We start from the raw sequence: 24,925 nt of genomic DNA on the forward strand, positions 1-24,925 counted from the left end.
GCAACTGGGGATTATGGGTAAGGTAAGTGACACTTAACAGCTCTGCTGGGGTGCTCTTTTCCGCCTCCTGCTGGCCAGGAGTGGAATATCCCCACTAGCAATTGGAATGAATTTGTGGACTCTCCATGCCATAGGAAAGAAAAATAAAAAATAAATTCTACTTACCATGTGAGCACCCACTGCTGCACCTGATTTGCAGCAATACCCTCATCTTAGTTAGATGTCACCAACTCAGGATCTGTGCTAGGAAGTACCTCAAGAATATACGTGCCAAAAACAGTAGATGACTCAGGACCAGTCCTAGTGATCACTAAGGCAGGCTGGTGAACAGCTCCTGCAAGAGATTTACACTCACCAGCCATGGTACTCACTGCACCGCTATGACCTTCTAAAAGGGTGTGACAAGCCACAGACAATTTGAGAATCCCTTTTAATTTCAACAGCAATGCACGATTCACCTGTGAAGCTAAAAAATTAAGACACGAAAACAGGATGTGGGAGGTATTAAAGCTGATGTGTTGAGTAATTTTTGGCTGCATCATGGTGGAGGTAGTTTAATCCCCCAATGTTACAGCTAGTGGATTTATCAATTTATGAAAGAAACCTGAATGCTCCATAAAATGACTATATCCTTATATGGAGCAGAATAGGGGTGTCAAGATTAGACTACACGTTTAATCTTTTTTGATGGCTTTAACACATAATAGATTAAGGGAATTTGTCTATAATTAACATGTTTAAAGAAATACATCATTTGATCTATACACCTAGAGTTCACTTAAATTGTGTATTTGAATACCTCTTTAGCGTGAGAGAAGATTTAAGGTCTGTTAAACCTTGCAAATTTAACTAGTAAACAAAAACACTTCATTAATATTGGATACCAAGGCTTGTTGGCTTCATGTAACAATAAAAGGTGAGAGTACAAGTTGGCCAAAGGCAATACCCCATATCCTTTACTTACATTATATGGACTTGCCCTCAAGGCATACATTCTTAAACGCCAAGCCATTTGCATCATAATCGTTGATACTTTATTTACTTCAGAGTCTGAATCAATCTCTAATTCTTCCTGTAAGCAAAACAAGCACATTTAGTTAAATCCCAAAATGCTTAGCAATAAGGTAAAACAGAAAATATTTACAAATCAAATTAACACCACATCAAAATTTGGCTAATTGCAGACATATACATTATTATTAAATTTGTAAATCACTATCCACTTTACAACATATTAATGATGTTCATATTTAGGTTCTCTGAAAAACAAAGCAATCACACTAATACATACCGAATAGTCGATGGCTGTTTTCATTAACAGATCCGTCTGTTTAGAGAGAAGAGAAAATTCAAATAAATACACACATACCTCTCTCTCTCTCTATATATATATCTCTCTCTCTCTCTATATATATCTCTCTCTCTCTATATATATATCTCTCTCTCTCTCTATATATATATCTCTCTCTCTCTATATATATATCTCTCTCTCTATATATATATCTCTCTCTCTATATATATCTCTCTCTCTCTATATATATCTCTCTCTCTCTCTCTCTATATCTCTCTCTCTCTCTATATCTCTCTCTCTCTCTATCTCTCTCTCTCTCTCTATCTCTCTCTCTCTCTCTATCTCTCTCTCTCTCTCTATCTCTCTATATCTCTCTCTCTCTCTCTATATCTCTCTCTCTCTATATCTCTCTCTCTCTATATCTCTCTCTCTCTATATCTCTCTCTCTCTATATCTCTCTCTCTCTATATCTCTCTCTCTCTATATCTCTCTCTCTCTATATCTCTCTCTCTCTATATCTCTCTCTCTCTATATCTCTCTCTCTCTATATCTCTCTCTCTCTATATCTCTCTCTCTCTATATCTCTCTCTCTCTATATCTCTCTCTCTCTATATCTCTCTCTCTCTATATCTCTCTCTCTCTATATCTCTCTCTCTATATCTCTCTCTCTCTATATCTCTCTCTCTCTATATCTCTCTCTCTATATCTCTCTCTCTCTATATCTCTCTCTCTATATCTCTCTCTATATATCTCTCTATATATCTCTCTCTATATATCTCTCTCTATATATCTCTCTCTATATATCTCTCTCTATATATCTCTCTCTACATAAATGCATACATGTAAGAATCAGGAGTGGTCAAAGCAAAAAAAAAAAAAAAAAAAGGACTGAAAAGCCAAGTAAACAAATAATTTCAGCATCTGGCAGCTTCATCGGGATGCCAAGTTGATAATTCAACAGTCCGAAGAAGCTTGACCAGCAATGGTATTTGTGGAAGGGTAGCAGCCAAGAAAAAGAAAATGTATTCTTACCTGATAAATTTGTTTCTTTTTAGACACGATGAGTCCACGGATCATCGTGTCTTTAAAAAGAATACACTTTTTCAGAAGGTTAAAAGGGTGAAAAAGCGTATGCTTACCTGATAAATTATTTTCTTTCTTGGCAGGGAGAATTACTGTTGGGAAATACAACACCTGGACACCATGAAGAGGCAAAGACACCCCAGTCAAAGCGTTAAAGGGACAGTTAACCCAAATTAAGAATAATTTTGAATTGAAACTGCTGGAATAGTTAAATATACTAGTTATGAGCTTACAAACCTCATTTTCTATCTTTAATTTTTTTTTTTTTAAATATCAGATTTTAGATCACATAACCTATACCCCTTTAAATATTTTTTGGCCGTGCGGCCACGCTGGTCTCCCTGCCTTCAGTGCATAGCACATGCTCCACCCCCTGGCTCCGTGTTGAGCAGTGATCAGTTTTATTTTTCTTAGAGCTTGAATACATACAAGTCAGTGACATCTCATGTCTTATATGGAGAGAAAAAAAAAAAAAAAAAAGTTTGCAAAGTGCAATTCCTCTTCTGTCTTAGAACACACTGACCTGTATGTATCCAACTCAGAAGTAAAATCCAAATCGGCATGAAGCTTAAAAGGGATGGTAAACTCCATATTAATTGATTAAAGGAATAATTTGGTTCTATTTAAATAAATTTACACATTTCATGTAATACATTATATTACGATTAACACAAATCTTGTAATAAGTCCGTCTTATGTGTTCTCTCGCCAGCCCCGTGACGTCATATCTATTGATTATATATTTTGATCAATCAGCAAGACTGTTGCCAGACAGGCTTACTTCTATGCAATCCGCTTTGCGCATGTGCAGTATCGCATTGTTCTCCCAATACGCCCAGCCAATCAGGAGCGTTTTTATCCGGTGACTATTTTGCGCATGCATGTTTTGTGGAATGCATGCGTGGAACTCTACAGGAAGTGGGGAAAAAAAACGCCAAAAAACATAATTTATGTAAGAACTTACCTGATAAATTCATTTCTTTCATATTAGCAAGAGTCCATGAGCTAGTGACGTATGGGATATACATTCCTACCAGGAGGGGCAAAGTTTCCCAAACCTCAAAATGCCTATAAATACACCCCTCACCACACCCACAATTCAGTTTAACGAATAGCCAAGAAGTGGGGTGATAAAAAAGTGCGAAAGCATATAAAATAAGGAATTGGAATAATTGTGCTTTATACAAAAATCATAACCACCCCAAAAAAAGGGTGGGCCTCATGGACTCTTGCTAATATGAAAGAAATGAATTTATCAGGTAAGTTCTTACATAAATTATGTTTTCTTTCATGTAATTAGCAAGAGTCCATGAGCTAGTGACGTATGGGATAATGATTACCCAAGATGTGGATCTTTCCACGCAAGAGTCACTAGAGAGGGAGGGATAAAATAAAGACAGCCAATTCCTGCTGAAAATAATCCACACCCAAAATAAAGTTTAATGAAAAACATAAGCAGAAGATTCAAACTGAAACCGCTGCCTGAAGTACTTTTCTACCAAAAACTGCTTCAGAAGAAGAATACACATCAAAATGGTAGAATTTAGTAAAAGTATGCAAAGAGGACCAAGTTGCTGCTTTGCAAATCTGATCAATCGAAGCTTCATTCCTAAACGCCCAGGAAGTAGAAACTGACCTAGTAGAATGAGCTGTAATCCTTTGAGGCGGAGTTTTACCCGACTCAACATAGGCAAGATGAATTAAAGATTTCAACCAAGATGCCAAAGAAATGGCAGAAGCTTTCTGGCCTTTTCTAGAACCGGAAAAGATAACAAATAAACTAGAAGTCTTTCGGAAAGACTTAGTAGCTTCAACATAATATTTCAAAGCTCTAACAACATCCAAAGAATGCAATGATTTCTCCTTAGAATTCTTAGGATTAGGACATAATGAAGGAACCACAATTTCTCTACTAATGTTGTTAGAATTCACAACTTTAGGTAAAAATTCAAAAGAAGTTCGCAACACTGCCTTATCCTGATGAAAAATCAGAAAAGGAGACTCACAAGAAAGAGCAGATAATTCAGAAACTCTTCTGGCAGAAGAGATCGCCAAAAGGAACAAAACTTTCCAAGAAAGTAATTTAATGTCCAATGAATGCATAGGTTCAAACGGAGGAGCTTGAAGAGCCCCCAGAACCAAATTCAAACTCCAAGGAGGAGAAATTGACTTAATGACAGGTTTTATACGAACCAAAGCTTGTACAAAACAATGAATATCAGGAAGATTAGCAATCTTTCTGTGAAAAAGAACAGAAAGAGCAGAGATTTGTCCTTTCAAAGAACTTGCGGATAAACCTTTATCTAAACCATCCTGAAGAAACTGTAAAATTCTCGGAATTCTAAAAGAATGCCAAGAAAAATGATGAGAAAGACACCAAGAAATATAAGTCTTCCAGACTCTATAATATATCTCTCTGGATACAGATTTACGAGCCTGTAACATAGTATTAATCACAGAGTCAGAGAAACCTCTTTGACCAAGAATCAAGCGTTCAATCTCCATACCTTTAAATTTAAGGATTTGAGATCCTGATGGAAAAAAGGACCTTGCGACAGAAGGTCTGGTCGTAGCGGAAGAGTCCACGGATGGCAAGAGGCCATCCGGACAAGATCCGCATACCAAAACCTGTGAGGCCATGCCGGAGCTACCAGCAGAACAAACGAGCATTCCTTCAGAATCTTGGTGATTACTCTTGGAAGAAGAACTAGAGGCGGAAAGATATAAGCAGGATGATACTTCCAAGGAAGTGATAATGTATCCACTGCTTCCGCCTGAGGATCCGGGGATCTGGACAGATACCTGGGAAGTTTCTTGTTTAGATGAGACGCCATCAGATCTATTTCTGGAAGCTCCCACATTTGAACAATCTGAAGAAATACCTCTGGGTGAAGAGACCATTCGCCCGGATGCAACGTTTGGCGACTGAGATAATCCGCTTCCCAATTGTCTATACCTGGGATATGAACCACAGAGATTAGACAGGAGCTGGATTCCGCCCAAACCAGAATTCGAGATACTTCTTTCATAGCCAGAGGACTGTGAGTCCCTCCTTGATGATTGATGTATGCCACAGTAGTGACATTGTCTGTCTGAAAACAAATGAACGATTCTCTCTTCAGAAGAGGCCAAGACTGAAGAGCTCTGAAAATTGCACGGAGTTCCAAAATATTGATCGGTAATCTCACCTCCTGAGATTCCCAAACTCCTTGTGCCGTCAGAGATCCCCACACAGCTCCCCAACCTGTGAGACTTGCATCTGTTGAAATTACAGTCCAGGTCGGAAGCACAAAAGAAGCCCCCTGAATTAAACGATGGTGATCTGTCCACCACGTTAGAGAGTGTCGTACAATCGGTTTTAAAGATATTAATTGAGATATCTTTGTGTAATCCTTGCACCATTGATTCAGCATACAGAGCTGAAGAGGTCGCATGTGAAAACGAGCAAAGGGGATTGCGTCCGATGCAGCAGTCATAAGACCTAGAATTTCCATGCATAAGGCTACCGAAGGGAATGATTGTGACTGAAGGTTTCGACAAGCTGAAATCAATTTTAGACGTCTCTTGTCTGTTAAAGACAGAGTCATGGACACTGAATCTATCTGGAAACCCAGAAAGGTTACCCTTGTCTGAGGAATCAATGAACATTTTGGTGAATTGATCCTCCAACCATGATCTTGAAGAAACAACACAAGTCGATTCGTATGAGATTCTGCTAAATGTAAAGACTGAGCAAGTACCAAGATATCGTCCAAATAAGGAAATACCACAATACCCTGTTCTCTGATTACAGACAGAAGGGCACCGAGAACCTTTGTAAAAATTCTTGGAGCTGTAGCTAGGCCAAACGGCAGAGCCACAAACTGGTAATGCTTGTCCAGAAAAGAGAATCTCAGGAACTGATAATGATCTGGATGAATTGGAATATGCAGATATGCATCCTGTAAATCTATTGTGGACATAAAATGCCCTTGCTGAACAAAAGGCAAGATAGTCCTTACAGTTACCATTTTGAACGTTGGTATCCTTACATAACGATTCAATATTTTTAGATCCAGAACTGGTCTGAAGGAATTCTCCTTCTTTGGTACAATGAAGAGATTTGAATAAAACCCCATCCCCTGTTCCAGAACTGGAACTGGCATAATTACTCCAGCCAACTCTAGATCTGAAACACAATTCAGAAATGCTTGAGCTTTCACTGGATTTACTGGGACACGGGAAAGAAAAAATCTCTTTGCAGGAGGTCTCATCTTGAAACCAATTCTGTACCCTTCTGAAACAATGTTCTGAATCCAAAGATTGTGAACAGAATTGATCCAAATTTCTTTGAAAAAACGTAACCTGCCCCCTACCAGCTGAGCTGGAATGAGGGCCGCACCTTCATGTGGACTTAGAAGCAGGCTTTGCCTTTCTAGAAGGCTTGGATTTATTCCAGACTGGAGATGGTTTCCAAACTGAAACTGCTCCTGAGGATGAAGGATCAGGCTTTTGTTCTTTGTTGAAACGAAAACGATTATTAGCCCTGTTTTTACCCTTAGATTTTTTATCCTGTGGTAAAAAAGTTCCTTTCCCACCAGTAACAGTTGAGATAATGGAATCCAACTGAGAACCAAATAATTTGTTACCCTGGAAAGAAATGGAAAGTAGAGTTGATTTAGAAGCCATATCAGCATTCCAAGTTTTAAACCATAAAGCTCTTCTAGCTAAAATAGCTAGAGACATAAACCTGACATCAACTCTGATAATATCAAAAATGGCATCACAGATAAAATTATTAGCATGCTGAAGAAGAATAATAATATTATGAGAATCATGATCTGTTACTTGTTGCGCTAAAGTCTCCAACCAAAAAGTTGAAGCTGCAGCAACATCAGCCAAAGATATAGCAGGTCTAAGAATATTACCTGAACACAGATAAGCTTTTCTTAGAAAGGATTCAATTTTCCTATCTAAAGGATCTTTAAACGAAGTACCATCTGACGTAGGAATAGTAGTACGTTTAGCAAGGGTAGAAATAGCCCCATCGACTTTAGGGATTTTGTCCCAAAATTCTAATCTGTCAGACGGCACAGGATATAATTGCTTAAAACGTTTAGAAGGAGTAAATGAATTACCCAATTTATCCCATTCTCTGGAAATTACTGCAGAAATAGCATTAGGAACAGGAAAAACTTCTGGAATAACCACAGGAGATTTAAATACCTTATCTAAACGTTTAGAATTAGTATCAAGAGGACCAGAATCCTCTATTTCTAAAGCAATTAGTACTTCTTTAAGTAAAGAACGAATAAATTCCATTAAATAAATATGAAGATTTATCAGCATCAATCTCTGAGACAGAATCCTCTGAACCAGAAGAGTCATCAGAATCAGAATGATGTTCATTTAAAAATTCATCTGTAGAGAGAGAAGTTTTAAAAGATTTTTTATGTTTACTAGAAGGAGAAATAACAGACATAGCCTTCTTGATGGATTCAGAAACAAAATCTCTTATGTTATCAGGAACATTCTGCACCTTAGATGTTGAGGGAACTGCAACAGGCAATGGTACATTACTAAAGGAAATATTATCTGCTTAACAAGTTTGTCATGACAATTAATACAAACAACAGCCGGAGGAATAGCTACCAAAAGTTTACAGCAGATACACTTAGCTTTGGTAGTTCCAGCACTAGACAGCGATTTTCCTGAAGTATCTTCTGACTCAGATGCAACGTGAGACATCTTGAAATATGTAAGAGAAAAAACAACATATAAAGCAAAATTGATCAAATTCCTTAAATGACAGTTTCAGGAATTGGAAAAAATGCCAAAGAACAAGCTTCTAGTAACCAGAAGCAAAGAAAAAACAAGACTGAAATAATGTGGAGACAAAAGCGACGCCCATATTTTTTGGCGCCAAATAATACGCCCACATTATTTGGCGCCTAAATGCTTTTTGGCGCCAAAAATGACGCCACATCCGGAACGCAGACATCTTTGGCGCAAAAGGACGTCAAAAAATGACGCAACTTCCGGCGACACGTATGACGCCGGAAACAGAAAAGATTTTTTGCGCCAAAAAAGTCTGCGCCAAGAATGACGCAATAAAATGAAGCATTTTCAGCCCCCGCGAGCCCAACAGCCCACAGGGAAAAAAAAGTCAAATTTTTAAGGTAAGAAAAAATGATTGATTCAAATGCATTATCCCAAATATGAAACTGACTGTCTGAAAATAAGGAATGTTGAACATCCTGAGTCAAGGCAAATAAATGTTTGAATACATATATTTAGAACTTTATATAAAAGTGCCCAACTATAGCTTAGAGTGTCACAGAAAATAAGATTTACTTACCCCAGGACACTCATCTACATGTTTGTAGAAAGCCAAACCAGTACTGAAACGAAAATCAGCAGAGGTAATGGTATATAAATAAGAGTATATCGTCGATCTGAAAAGGGAGGTAAGAGATGAACCTCTACGACCGATAACAGAGAACCTATGAAATAGACCCCGTAGAAGGAGATCACTGTATTCAAATAGGCAATACTCTCCTCACATCCCTCTGACATTCACTGCACGCTGAGAGGAAAACCGGGCTCCAACTTGCTGCGGAGCGCATATCAACGTAGAATCTAGCACAAACTTACTTCACCACCTCCATAGGAGGCAAAGTTTGTAAAACTGAATTGTGGATGTGGTGAGGGGTGTATTTATAGGCATTTTGAGGTTTGGGAAACTTTGCCCCTCCTGGTAGGAATGTATATCCCATACGTCACTAGCTCATGGACTCTTGCTAATTACATGAAAGAAAAACTTATATCAAAGAATCAAAACCTTCCTAAAAAGGAGCGGTCATACAGCTGACAAAAAAGCCTTTCTAAAAAAAAAAAAAACTTTCTTGAAAACAGGCTTAAAAAAACAAAACAAAAAAAAAAAAACAATAAAAACAATTTATGTAAGAACTTACCTGATAAATTAATTTCTTTCATATTGGCAAGAGTCCATGAGCTAGTGACGTATGGGATATACAATCCTACCAGGAGGGGCAAAGTTTCCCAAACCTCAAAATGCCTATAAATACACCCCTCACCACAGCCACAATTCATTTTAACGAATAGCCAAGTAGTGGGGTGATAATAAAGGAGTAAAAAGTATTAAAGGAATTTGTAAATTGTGCTTTATACAAAAAAATCATAACCACCATAAAAAGGGTGGGCCTCATGGACTCTTGCCAATATGAAAAATGAATTTATCAGGTAAGTTCTTACATAAATTATGTTTTCTTTCATGTAATTGGCAAGAGTCCATGAGCTAGTGACGTATGGGATAGCAATACCCAAGAAGCGGAACTAGAGAGGGAGGGATAAAAATAAAAACAGCCATTTCCCGCTGGAAAAAAAAATTAATCCACAACCCACAACATAAGTTTATTCACATAATTGAAAAGAAAAAACTTAAATCAGAAGCAGAAGAATCAAATAGAAACAGCTGCCTGAAGAACTTTTCTACCAAAAACTGCTACCGAAGAAGCAAATACATAAAAATTATAGAATTTAGTAAATGTATGCAAAGAAGACCAAGTTGCTGCTTTGCAAATCTGATCAACTGAAGCTTCATTCTTAAAAGTCCAAGAAGTGGAAACTGATCTGGTAGAATGAGCTGTAATTTTGTGGTGGGGTTTTACCCGACTCCAAATAATCTTGATGAATCAAAAGCTTTAACCACGATGCCAAAGAAACGGTAGAAGCCTTCTGACCTTTCCTGGAACCAGAAAAGCTAACAAATAGACTGGAAGTCCAGAAAACTTTAGTAGCTTCAACATAATATTTCAGAGCTCTCACCACATCCAAAGAATGTAAAGATCTCTCCAATGAATTCTTAGGATTAGGACACAAGGAAGGGACAACCATTTCTCTATTAATGCTGTTTGAATTCACAACCTTAGGTAAGAATTTAAATTAAGTCCACAAAACTGCCTTATCCTGATGAAAAATCAGAAAAGGAGATTCACAAGAAAGAGCAGATAATTCAGAACCTCTTCTAGCAGAAGAGATGGCGAAAAAGAACACCACTTTCCAAGAAAGTAGTTTAACGTCCAAAGAATGCATAGGCTCAAATGGAGGAGCCTGTAAAGCCTTTAAAACCAAAATTAAGACTACAAGGAGGAGAGATTGATTTGATGACAGGCTTGATACGAACCAAAACCTGTACAAAACAACGAATATCAGGAAGTTTAGCAATCTTTCTGTGGAATAAAACAGAAAGAGCAGAGATTTGTCCTTTCAAGGAACTTGCAGACAAACCTATATTCAAACCATTCTGAAGAAACTGTAAAATTCTAGGAATGCTAAAAGAATGCCAAGAGAATTTAGGAGAACACCATGTAATGTAAGTCTTCCAAACTCGATAATAAATCTTTCTAGAAGCATATTTACGAGCCTGCAACATAGTATTAATCACTGAGTCAGAGAAACCTCTATGACTAAGTACTAAGCGTTCAATTTCCATACCTTCAAATTTAATGATTTGAGATCCTGCTGGAAAAACGGACCTTGCGATAGGTCTGGCCTTAAAAGAAGTGGCCAAGGTTGGCAACTGGACATCCAAACAAGATCCGCATACCAAAACCTGCGAGGCCAGGCTGGGGCCACCAGCAGCACAAACGATTGTTCCATGATGATTTTGGAGATCACTCGTGGAAGAACTAGACGCGGGAAAATATAAGCAGGTTGATAACACCAAAAAAGTGTCAACGCATCCACTACTTCCGCCTGAGGATCCCTGGATCGACACCTGAGAAGTTTCTTGTTTAGATGAGATGCCATCAGATCTATTTCTGTAAGCCCCCACATCTGAACAATTTGAGAAAACACATCTGGGTGGAGAGACCATTCTCCCGGGTTGTAAAGTCTGACAGATAATCTGCTTCCCAATTGTCCATACCTGGGATATAAACCGCAGAAATTAGAAAGGAGCTGGATTCCGCCCCAAACAAGTATCAGGGATACTTCTTTCATAGCTTGAGGACTGAGTCCCGCCCTGATGATTGACATATGCCACAGTTGTGATATTGTCTGTCTGAAATCAAATGAACGGTTCTCTCTTCAACAGAGGCCAAAATTGAAGAGCCCTGAGAATCGCACAGAGTTCTAAAATATTTATTGGTAATCTCGCCTCTTGAGATTTCCAAACCCCTTGTGCTGTCGGAGATCCCAAACAGCCCCCCAACCTGAAAGACTTGCATCACAGTCCAGGTTGGACAAACAAAAGAGGCCCCTAGAACCATACGATGGTGATCTAACCACCAAGTCAGAGAGAGTCGAACATTGGGATTTAAGAATATTAATTGTGATATCCTTGTATAATCCCTGCACCATTGGTTCAGCATACAAAGCTGGAGAGGTTGCATATGAAAATGAGCAAAGGGGATCGCGTCCGATGCTGCAGTCATGAGACCTAAAACTTCCATGCACATAGCCACTGAAGGGAATGATTGAAACTGAAGGTTCTGACAAGCTGAAACCAATTTTAATAGTCTCTTGTCTGTTAGGGACAGAGTCATGGACACCGAGTCTATCTGGAAACCTAAAAAGATTACCCTTGTCTGAGGAATCAAAAAACTTTTTGGTAAATTGATCCTCCAACTATGTCTCTGAAGAAACACTAGTTGATTCTGCAGAACATAAAGACTGAGCAAGTACAAAGATATCGTCCAAAAAAGGAAACAACGCAATACGCCGTTCTCTAATTACAGAGAGTAGGGCACCGAGAACCTTTGAAAAGATCCTTGGAGCTGTCGCTAGACCAAAAGGAAGAGCAACAAATTGGTAATGCTTGTCTAGAAAAGAGAATCTCAGGAAATGATAGTGATCTGGATGAATCGGAATATGAAGATATGCATCCTGTAAGTCTATTGTGGACATATAATGCACTTGCTGAACAAAAGGCAGAATAGTCCTTATAGTCACCATTTTGATAGTTGGTACTCTTACATATCGATTCAAAATGTGTAGATCCAAAACTGGTCTGAATGAATTTTTCTTCTTTGGGACAATGAATAGATTTGAATAAAACCCCAGACCCTGTTCCTGAAACGGAACTGGCATGATTACCCCTGATAACTCCAGGTCTGAAACACACTTCAGGAAACCTGAGCCTTTACTGGGTTTGCTGGAATGCGTGAGAGAAAAAATCTTCACAGGCAGTCTTACTCTGAATCCTATTCTGTACCCCTGAGAGACAATACTCTAAATCCATTGATTTTGGACCGAATTGATCCAAACATCTTTGAATAATCTTAATCTGCCCCCCACCAGCTGAGCTGGAATGAGGGCCGCACCTTCACACGGACTTGGGGGCTGGCTTTGATCTCTTAAATGGGTTGGATTTATTCCAATTTGAGGAAGGTTTCCAACTGGAAACAGATTCCTTGGCGGAAGGATCAGATTTTTGTTCCTTATTTTATCAGAAACCGATTAGAAGCTTTTGATTTACCCTTAGATCTTTTATCCTGAGGCAAAAAAACTCCCTTCCCCCCAGTGACAGTTGAAATTATTGAATCCAACTGAGAACCAAATACCTTATTACCTTGGAAAGAAAGAGATTGGAATCTGGGCTTAGAAGTCATATCAGCATTTCAAGATTTAAGCTATAAAGCTCTTCTAGCTAAAATAGCTAAAGACATATCTAACATCAATTTTGATGATATCAAAAATGGCATCACAAATAGAATTATCATGTTGAATTAATTTAACAATGCTAGACAAATCATGATCCGATACTTGTTGCGCTAAAGTTTCCAATCAAAAAGTTGAAGCAGCTGCAACATCAGCCAAAGAAATTGCAGGCCTAAGATGATGACCTGAATATAAATAAGCCTTCCTTAGATAAGATTCAAGTTTCCTATCTAAAGGATCTTTAAAATTAGTACTCTTCTGTAGGAATAGTAGTACGTTTAGCAAGAGTAGAGATAGCCACATCAACTTTGGGGATCTTTACCCAAAACTCTAATCTAACAGTTGGCAAAGGATACAATATTTTAAACCTTGAAGAATGAATAAAAGTACCACCAGGCCTATTCCATTCCTTAGAAATCATATCTGAAATAGCATCAGGAACTGGAAAAACCTCTGGAATAACCACAGGAGGAATATAAACAGAATTTAAACGTTTACTAGTTTTAATATCAAGAGAACTAGTTTCCTCCATATCCAATGTAATCAACACTTCTTTTAACAAAGAACGAATATACTCCATTTTAAATAAGAGGATTTGTCAGTGTCAATATCTGAGGAAGGATCTTCTGAATCAGATAGATCCTCATCAGAGAAAACAGAATTTATGTTTACCTGATAAATTTCTTTCTCCAACGGTGTGTCCGGTCCACGGCGTCATCCTTACTTGTGGGATATTCTCCTCCCCAACAGGAAATGGCAAAGAGCCCAGCAAAGCTGGTCACATGATCCCCCCTAGGCTCCGCCTACCCCAGTCATTCGACCGACGTTAAGGAGGAATAATAGCATAGGAGAAACCACATGGTACCGTGGTGACTGTAGTTAAAGAAAATAAATTATCAGACCTGATTTAAAAACCAGGGCGGGCCGTGGACCGGACACACCGTTGGAGAAAGAAATTTATCAGGTAAACATAAATTCTGTTTTCTCCAACATAGGTGTGTCCGGTCCACGGCGTCATCCTTACTTGTGGGAACCAATACCAAAGCTTTAGGACACGGATGAAGGGAGGGAGCAAATCAGGTCACCTAAATGGAAGGCACCACGGCTTGCAAAACCTTTCTCCCAAAAATAGCCTCAGAAGAAGCAAAAGTATCAAACTTGTAAAATTTGGTAAAAGTGTGCAGTGAAGACCAAGTCGCTGCCCTACATATCTGATCAACAGAAGCCTCGTTCTTGAAGGCCCATGTGGAAGCCACAGCCCTAGTGGAATGAGCCGTGATTCTTTCGGGAGGCTGCCGTCCGGCAGTCTCGTAAGCCAATCTGATGATGCTTTTAATCCAAAAAGAGAGAGAGGTAGAAGTTGCTTTTTGACCTCTCCTTTTACCTGAATAAACAACAAACAGGGAAGATGTTTGTCTAAAATCCTTTGTAGCATCTAAATAGAATTTTAGAGCGCGAACAACATCCAAATTGTGCAACAAGCGTTCCTTCTTTGAAACTGGTTTCGGACACAGAGAAGGTACGATAATCTCCTGGTTAATGTTTTTGTTAGAAACAACTTTCGGAAGAAAACCAGGTTTAGTACGTAAAACCACCTTATCTGCATGGAACACCAGATAAGGAGGAGAACACTGCAGAGCAGATAATTCTGAAACTCTTCTAGCAGAAGAAATTGCAACTAAAAACAAAACTTTCCAAGATAATAACTTAATATCAACGGAATGTAAGGGTTCAAACGGAACCCCCTGAAGAACTGAAAGAACTAAATTGAGACTCCAAGGAGGAGTCAAAGGTTTGTAAACAGGCTTGATTCTAACCAGAGCCTGAACAAAGGCTTGAACATCTGGCACAGCTGCCAGTTTTTTGTGAAGTAACACCGACAAGGCAGAAATCTGCCCCTTCAGGGAACTTGCCGATAATCCTTTTTCCAATCCTTCTTGAAGGAAGGATAGAATCCTAGGAATCTTAACCTTGTCCCAAGGGAATCCTTTAGATTCACACCAACAGATATATTTTTTCCAAATTTTGTGGTAAATCTTTCTAGGTACAGGCTTTCTGGCCTGAACAAGAGTATCGATAACAGAATCTGAGAAACCTCGCTTCGATAAAATCAAGCGTTCAATCTCCAAGCAGTCAGCTGGAGTGAAACCAGATTCGGATGTTCGAACGGACCCTGAACAAGAAGGTCTCGTCTCAAAGGTAGCTTCCAAGGTGGAGCCGATGACATATTCACCAGATCTGCATACCAAGTCCTGCGTGGCCACGCAGGAGCTATCAAGATCACCGACGCCCTCTCCTGATTGATCCTGGCTACCAGCCTGGGGATGAGAGGAAACGGCGGGAACACATAAGCTAGTTTGAAGGTCCAAGGTGCTACTAGTGCATCCACTAGAGCCGCCTTGGGATCCCTGGATCTGGACCCGTAGCAAGGAACTTTGAAGTTCTGACGAGAGGCCATCAGATCCATGTCTGGAATGCCCCAAAGTTGAGTGACTTGGGCAAAGATTTCCGGATGGAGTTCCCACTCCCCCGGATGCAATGTCTGACGACTCAGAAAATCCGCTTCCCAATTTTCCACTCCCGGGATGTGGATAGCAGACAGGTGGCAGGAGTGAGACTCCGCCCATAGAATAATCTTGGTCACTTCTTCCATCGCTAGGGAACTCCTTGTTCCCCCCTGATGGTTGATGTACGCAACAGTCGTCATGTTGTCTGATTGAAACCGTATGAACTTGGTCCTCGCTAGCTGAGGCCAAGCCTTGAGAGCATTGAATATCGCTCTCAGTTCCAGAATATTTATCGGTAGAAGAGATTCTTCCCGAGACCAAAGACCCTGAGCTTTCAGGGATCCCCAGACCGCGCCCCAGCCCATCAGACTGGCGTCGGTCGTGACAATGACCCACTCTGGTCTGTGGAATGTCATCCCTCGTGACAGGTTGTCCAGGGACAGCCACCAACGGAGTGAGTCTCTGGTCCTCTGATTTACTTGTATCTTTGGAGACAAGTCTGTATAGTCCCCATTCCACTGACTGAGCATGCACAGTTGTAATGGTCTTAGATGAATGCGCGCAAAAGGAACTATGTCCATTGCCGCTACCATCAACCCGATCACTTCCATGCACTGAGCTACGGAAGGAAGAGGAACGGAATGAAGTATTCGACAAGAGTCCAGAAGCTTTGTCTTTCTGGCCTCTGTTAGAAAAATCCTCATTTCTGAGGAGTCTATAATTGTTCCCAAGAAGGGAACCCTTGTTGACGGGGATAGAGAACTCTTTTCCACGTTCACTTTCCAGCCGTGCGATCTGAGAAAGGCCAGGACGATGTCCGTGTGAGCCTTTGCTCGAGGGAGGGACGACGCTTGAATCAGAATGTCGTCCAGGTAAGGTACTACTGCAATGCCCCTTGGTCTTAGCACAGCTAGAAGGGACCCTAGTACCTTTGTGAAAATCCTTGGAGCAGTGGCTAATCCGAAAGGAAGCGCCACGAACTGGTAATGTTTGTCCAGGAATGCAAACCTTAGGAACCGATGATGTTCCTTGTGGATAGGAATATGTAGATACGCATCCTTTAAATCCACCGTGGTCATGAATTGACCTTCCTGGATGGAAGGAAGGATAGTTCGAATGGTTTCCATCTTGAAAGATGGGACCTTGAGAAATTTGTTTAAGATCTTGAGATCTAGGATTGGTCTGAATGTTCCCTCTTTTTTGGGAACTATGAACAGATTGGAGTAGAACCCCATCCCTTGTTCTCTCAATGGAACAGGATGAATCACTCCCATTTTTAACAGGTCTTCTACACAATGTAAGAACGCCTGTCTTTTTATGTGGTCTGAAGACAACTGAGACCTGTGGAACCTTCCCCTTGGGGGAAGTCCCTTGAATTCCAGAAGATAACCCTGGGAGACTATTTCTAGCGCCCAAGGATCCAGAACATCTCTTGCCCAAGCCTGAGCGAAGAGAGAGAGTCTGCCCCCCACCAGATCCGGTCCCGGATCGGGGGCCGATATTTCATGCTGTCTTGGTAGCAGTGGCAGGTTTCTTTGCCTGCTTTCCCTTGTTCCAGCCTTGCATTGGTCTCCAAGCTGGCTTGGCCTGAGAAGTATTACCCTCTTGCTTAGAGGACGCAGCACCTTGGGCTGGTCCGTTTTTACGAAAGGGACGAAAATTAGGTCTATTTTTTGCCTTGAAAGGCCGATCCTGAGGAAGGGCATGGCCCTTGCCCCCAGTGATATCAGAGATAATCTCTTTCAAGTCAGGACCAAACAGCGTTTTCCCCTTGAAAGGAATGTTTAGTAGCTTGTTCTTGGAAGACGCATCAGCCGACCAAGATTTCAACCAAAGCGCTCTGCGCGCCACAATAGCAAACCCAGAATTCTTAGCCGCTAACTTAGCCAATTGCAAAGAGGCGTCTAGAGTGAAAGAATTAGCCAATTTAAGAGCATTGACTCTGTCCATAATCTCCTCATAAGGAGGAGAGTCACTATCGAGCACCTTAATCAGTTCATCAAACCAGAAATATGCGGCTGTAGTGACAGGGACAATGCATGAAATGGGTTGTATAAGGTAACCCCGCTGAACAAACATCTTTTTAAGCAAACCTTCTAATTTTTTATCCATAGGATCTTTGAAAGCACAACTATCCTCTATGGGAATAGTGGTGCGTTTGTTTAAAGTAGAAACCGCTCCCTCGACCTTGGGGACTGACTGCCATAAGTCCTTTCTGGGGTCGACCATAGGAAACAATTTTTTAAATATGGGGGGAGGGACGAAAGGAATACCGGGCCTTTCCCATTCTTTATTAACAATGTCCGCCACCCGCTTGGGTATAGGAAAAGCTTCTGGGAGCCCCGGCACCTCTAGGAACTTGTCCATTTTACATAGTTTCTCTGGGATGACCAAATTTTCACAATCATCCAGAGTGGATAATACCTCCTTAAGCAAAATGCGGAGATGTTCCAATTTAAATTTAAAAGTAATCACATCAGATTCAGCCTGCTGAGAAATGTTCCCTAAATCAGTAATTTCTCCCTCAGACAAAACCTCCCTGGCCCCCTCAGATTGGGTTAGGGGCCCTTCAGAGATATTAATATCAGCGTCGTCATGCTCTTCAGTAACTAAAACAGAGCATCCACGCTTACGCTGGCAAGGGTTCATTTTGGCTAAAATGTTTTTGACAGAATTATCCATTACAGCCGTTAATTGTTGCATAGTAAGGAGTATTGGCGCGCTAGATGTACTAGGGGCCTCCTGAGTGGGCAAGACTCGTGTAGACGAAGGAGGGAATGATGCAGTACCATGCTTACTCCCCTCACTTGAGGAATCATCTTGGGCATCATTGTCATTATCACATAAATCACATTTATTTAAATGGATAGGAATTCTGGCTTCCCCACATTCAGAACACAGTCTATCTGGTAGTTCAGACATGTTAAACAGGCATAAACTTGATAAGAAAGTACAAAAAACGTTTTGAAATAAAACCGTTACTGTCACTTTAAATTTTAAACTGAACACACTTTATTACTGCAATTGCGAAAAAACATGAAGGAATTGTTCAAAATTCACCAAACTTTCACCACAGTGTCTTAAAGCCTTGAAAATATTGCACACCAATTTTGGAAGCTTTAACCCTTAAAATAACGGAACCGGAGCCGTTTTAAGCTTTAACCCCTTTACAGTCCCTGGTATCTGCTTTGCTGAGACCCAACCAAACCCAAGGGGAATACGATACCAAATGATGCCTTCAGAAGTCTTTTATAAGTATCAGAGCTCCTCTCACATGCGACTGCATGCCATGCCTCTCAAAAACAAGTGCGCAACACCGGCGCGAAAATGAGACTCTGCCTATGCTTTGGGAAAGCCCCTAAAGAATAAGGTGTCTAAAACAGTGCCTGCCGATATTATTATATCAAAATACCCAGAATAAATGATTCCTCAAGGCTAAATAAGTGTTAATATCAATCGATTTAGCCCAAAAAATGTCTACAGTCTAAATAAGCCCTTGTGAAGCCCTTATTTACAATCGTAATAAACATGGCTTACCGGATCCCATAGGGAAAATGACAGCTTCCAGCATTACATCGTCTTGTTAGAATGTGTCATACCTCAAGCAGCAAAGGACTGCAAACTGTTCCCCCAACTGAAGTTAATGCTCTCAACAGTCCTGTGTGGAACAGCCATGGATTTTAGTTACGGTTGCTAAAATCATTTTCCTCATACAAACAGAATTCTTCATCTCTTTTCTGTTTCTGAGTAAATAGTACGTACCAGCACTATTTGAAAATAACAAACTCTTGATTGAATAATGAAAAACTACAGTTAAACACTAAAAAACTCTAAGCCATCTCCGTGGAGATGTTGCCTGTACAACGGCAAAGAGAATGACTGGGGTAGGCGGAGCCTAGGGGGGATCATGTGACCAGCTTTGCTGGGCTCTTTGCCATTTCCTGTTGGGGAGGAGAATATCCCACAAGTAAGGATGACGCCGTGGACCGGACACACCTATGTTGGAGAAAGATAAATTAAGTATGTTGCTGGTCATTTGAAATTTCATCAACTCTATGAGAAGTTTTAAAAGACCTTTTACATTTATTAGAAGGCGGAATGGCAGACAAAGCCTTCTGAATAGAATCAGGAAAAATATTTTAAATTTACAGGAATATCTTGTGCATTAGATGTTGAGGGAACAACAACAGGTAATGAACTACTACTGATGGATACATTTTCTGCATGTAAAAGTTTATCATGACAACTATTACAAGCCACAGCTGGAGGTATAATCTCCACAAGTTTACAACAAATGCACTTTGGTAGAACTGTTAACAGGCAGCAGGGATCCAGCAGTGAATTCTGAGACAGGATCAGAATGAGACATCTTGCAAATGTAAGACAAAAAAAAAAACATATAAAGCAAAATTATCAATTTCCTTATATGGCAGTTTCAGGAATGGGAAAAAATGCAAACAGCACAGCCCTCTAACATAGAAAAAGGGGAGAGGCAAAAGGAATGGGGTCTTAAATAAAGAAAATATTTGTTGCCAAGTATGACGCACAACAAACATAAAAATATTTTTTGCCGCCAAAAACGTCCGGAAACGACACACTCGCGTCAGATAACACAACCTTGTGAAGGACTCAGCGTCAACTAAGACACAGGAAATGAAGAATTTGCGTCAACGAACGCAACTTCGCGCATGACGCAATAAATATTGGCATTTTGCGCCCTCGCGAGCCTAATTCTGTGCGTGAATTTTAAGAGTCAATTTGAAAAAGAGATTCTACCCCAGCTAAGAAATAATTTTTCATTAAAAAAGCATTTCCCAGATATGAAACTGACAGTCTGCAAAAAAGGAAGTACTGAAAACCTGAATCATGGCAAATATAAGTACAATACATATATTTAGAACTTTATATAAATACATAAAGTGCCAAACCATAGCTGAGTGTGTCTTAAGTAATGAAAACATACTTACCAAAAGACACCCATCCACATATAGCAGATAGCCAAACCAGTACTGAAACGGTTATCACTAGAGGTAATGAAATATGAGAGTATATCGTTGATCTGAAAAGGGAGGTAGGAGATGAATCTCTACGACAGATAACAGAGAAGCGCATATCTGAGAACTGAGAAGCGCATATCAACGTAGAAATCTTAGCACAAACTTACTTCACCACCTCCATAGGAGGCAAAGTTTGTAAAACTGAATTGTGGGTGTGGTGAGGGGTGTAATTATAGGCATTTTGAGGTTTGGGAAACTTTGCCCCTCCTGGTAGGATTGTATATCCCATACGTCACTAGCTCATGGACTCTTGCCAATTACATGAAAGAAAATGTTTTGGAAAAACGCAGTGAGGATTGTACCCCACAAGTTCCCAATTGCTTAAAAGCCACCACTGCCCTACTGAAGAGAGACTGACATGGGCTAAGGCTAGACCCTTTAGAAAGATTAGAGCAAACCTACTCTGCTTTTAAAATAAAAAAATATTGATTGTAGATCAGACACCAAAACTTCACATCCTCCTTGCACCGCAGGCAAAGAGAATAACTGGGGATTATGGGTAAGGGTAGTGACATATATAGCAGCTTTGCTGTAGTGCTCTTTGCCTTTTCCTGCTGGCCAGGAGTGATATTCCCACTAGTAATTGATGATTCTCTGGACTCGCCATATCTTAGGAAAGAAACTCATGTTTCAAATAGGACATGTCATTTTAAACACCTTTCCAATTTACTTTTATCAACAATTTTGTTTTGATCTTTGGTATTCTTAGTTGAAAGCTAAACCTAGGAAGGCTCATATGATCATGTCTAAGCACTTGAAGGCCGTCTCTTATCACATGCTTTTTTTATTTGCTTTTCACAACAGGGGAGAGCTAGTTCATGTGAGCCATATAGATAACATTGTTATGCTTGTGGCAGACACTGCACTAATAGGCTAAAATGAAAGTACAGGTAGCCCTCATTTTACGCCAGGGTTAGGTTCCCGAAGGAATGGTTGTAAATTGAAACTGTTGTAATGTAAGCCAATGGGAAGTGAGGGAGTTCGGTTCCAGGCCCATCTCAAAATTGACATAACACCTAATACATTATTTTTAAAGCTGAAGTGAAGACTTTAAATGCTAAACAGCATTAAAACCAAATTAATCACACAGACTATCACCAAACTAAGTATAATGAACAAAAACATTTTTTTACTTGCATTTTTCTGCAAACCGTTCTCTGCATTGTTAGCACTTTAGATAATATTGGGTCTACACCTATTCTATGCATTTCAATCTGGAGTGATTAATAGGCAGTTAGGCACCCTCACCTCAAGCAGCTGGACAGGAAGGTAATAGGGAAGTGGCTGCAAGATCTTGTTGTTTGAAAGCTGCTCGATAGCCAAGGTCTGTTCTGTGTACACAGATTCATTTCAGTCTGCTAAACTTGCATAACTTTGCTGCAACACAAGCGGACAGCTCCACCTACTGGCTATTTTAATTAGTGCACTGCTTTTCAATAGCAGTAACATGACAAAAAAAAAACAACAACAAAAAAGAAGGTTGTTATTCTGAAACGGCGCAAATTGAACTGGCGTAAACCGAGGGCCACCTGTAAATATATAATAAATAAAATCTCATATTATCAGGGGGCTGTCAGAAGATGCTTAAATACAAGTTAATCACATAGATAAATATAATATAACAGTGTTATGCAAAACTAAGGAGTGGGTAATAAAGGTTTTATATTTTTAAACAAAAATTCTGGTGTTGACGCTCCTTTTAAGTATCCCTTCCACGTTCCATACTCCCCCACTCATTCAGCCAAGGAGACAGAAAAGTAGGAGAAATACAAGGGGTACAGAGATGCCTGAAGATAAGAAAGAAAAGAAAAAATTGTGTGGGTTCGTGGACACTCCCTGCCAGGAAAGAAAATAATTTATCAAGTAAGAATCACTTTTGTTTTCTTTCCAAAGGCAGGGAGAGTCCACAAATTTATGTTGTGAGTTGCAGAGTGAAATATTTTAGATTTGAATAGGAGTTTCCAGAAAAAACTGAAACTATGTAGTGTTCGTGTCTATATAAACATATTATCTAACACTTTAGTAAGATATAAAGAAAGGATTTGTATAGCCACTGTGGGTAGGAAATATATTTTATAAAATAATGAGATGCATATAAACAATATACTGATTACAATAAAAACATCAAATTAGAGGGACGTCTCCCTAATAGCATAAAATATTCAATATGTAAAACCAATGATCATTTGTGACACTTAAATAGTGTTTATATACGCTGCCCCATACATAAAATTATGCATAAATGTCCGTTTCGTTAAACATATAGGCAAGTGTAATATGGTATTCGTATATCCAGTTGTGTTTAATGTAAATGACAGTCCAAATGTATAAACCGATGTTAGATATAGAAAGTTATTTCTGGATTAATATCTCCGGGTGAAGCAGGTTACTATACATATATTGTCCCAATAGGATCAAGTACCTGTTTTTCTTTAGACCCGTTTCACAGCATCCGATTCCCCTTCTCACCTGGTGACTGAACAGCGCCGCATGTCACGACTTGGTATCTCGGGTGGGATTTCATATATATTTATAAAATATATTTCCTACCCACAGTGGCTATACAAATCCTCTTTATATCTTACTAAAGTGTTAGATAATAATATGTTTATATAGACACGAACACTACATAGTTTCAGTTTTTTGTGGAAACTCCTATTCAAATCTAAAATATTTCACTCTGCAACTCACAACATAAATTTCACATTATTTAAAGCTCTTTTATTGAGAAGAAAAAAAAATAAAAAAAAATTTAAATATATTTTTAGTATACCTTCAGCTATCAGTAGCGCACCTATCACCCCCAATCACTTACTCTATCGTTTGTTGAAAGACGGAAGGATCTTTCTAATTTTAGGTGTTTGGTAACTAACCTTTATTACCAGCGCACTACTAAACCCTATCTATTCACAATCAGAGTCCACAAATGCATTCATTACTTTTGGTAATCTAATAGCCAAGCTAGAGAGGACACAGAATGAACAGGAAGGGAAAATAAGGCAGGTGGACTTAAACTGATGGCACCACCGCTTCAAGCACCTTTCTCCCAAAGGAAGCCTGAGCTGAGGAAAAAACATCTAACTTATCTTTTTGAAAAGGTATGAAAGGAAGACCAGGTAGCCGCCTTACAGATTTGCGCCATAGAGGCTTCGTTTTGAAAAGCTCAAGGACACTGCACCGGTAGAGTGAGCCGTAATCCTCTCAGGAGGCTGTTGACCAGCTTCTTCATAAGCCAGACGAATGATACCCCTCAGCGAAAAGGAAAAAGTAGTTGCAGTGGTCTTCTGTCCCTTGCACTTACCAGCATACAAAACAAACAAGGAAGATCATCTAAAATCCTTGGTTGCGTGAAGATAAAATTTTAAAGCGTGCACTACATCCAGATTGTGCAACAAATGCTCCTTCTGAGAGGAAGGGTTAGGACAAAAAGGCACTGTAATCTCCTTATTGATACTGCGGTCAGAGACCACCTTAGGTAGAAAGCCTAACTTGGTACGTAGAACAGCCTTATCTGCATGGAAAACAAGAAAAGGAGGGGGGGATCACACTGTAAATCAGATAATTCAGAAACCCCCTCGAGAAGAAAATAGCTAACAAAAACAAAACTTGAATGTCAACAGAATGCAGAAGCTCAAACGGAGACAGCTGAAGAACAAGGTTAAAGGCCCAAAAAGGAGCAACAGTTTTAAACTTAGGCCTGATTCTAACCAGGGCCTGGACAAAGGACTTGAGAGCTGGAAAATTATCTAACTTCTTGTTTAACACAGAAAGAGCAGAAATCTTTCCTTTAAAGGGACAGTCTAGGCCAAAAAAAAAACTTTTTTCCAATCTATCACCAATTTTGCTTTGTTCTCTTGGTATTCTTAGTTGAAAGCTTAACCTAGGAGGTTCGTATGCTAATTTCTTAGACCTTGAAGGCCACCTCTTTTCAGAATGCATTTTAACAGTTTTCACCACTAGAGGGTGTTCATGTATTTCATATAGAAAACACTGTGCTCGTGCATGTGAAGTTATTTGGGAGCAGGCACTGATTGGCTAAACTGCAAGTCTGTCAAAATAACTGAAATAAGGGGGCAGTCTGCAGAGGCTTAGATACAAGATAATCACAGAGGTTAAAAGTATATTAATATAACTGTTGGTTATACAAAACTGGGGAATGGGTAATACAGGGATTATCTATCTTTTAAAACTATAACAATTCTGGTGTGGACTGTCCCTTTAAGAGAACTAGCTGAAAAACCCTTCTCCAAATCTTATTGGAGAAAAAAGAATTTGAGGAACTCACCTTATGCCAAGGGAAACCTAGATCATCGCAACAGGATGGG

The 24,925-nt window shown here is 39.6% G+C and overlaps 1 protein-coding gene across 1 annotated transcript in view; it reads right to left on the reverse strand.

The window, feature by feature from the left end:
- Positions 1–24,925, reverse strand: part of LOC128660493 (uncharacterized) — a 300,304-nt gene that overhangs the window by 30,116 nt on the left and 245,263 nt on the right. The window contains exons 11-12 of the mRNA XM_053714380.1: positions 1,292–1,327; positions 965–1,072 (exon numbers count right to left, since the gene is read on the reverse strand). Coding sequence (XP_053570355.1) covers positions 965–1,072; positions 1,292–1,327 — 144 coding nt within the window. The remainder of the gene's footprint in view (positions 1–964; positions 1,073–1,291; positions 1,328–24,925) is intronic.

The sequence above is a fragment of the Bombina bombina genome, chromosome 5 (assembly GCF_027579735.1).
Source record: "Bombina bombina isolate aBomBom1 chromosome 5, aBomBom1.pri, whole genome shotgun sequence".
Taxonomy (NCBI): domain Eukaryota; kingdom Metazoa; phylum Chordata; class Amphibia; order Anura; family Bombinatoridae; genus Bombina; species Bombina bombina.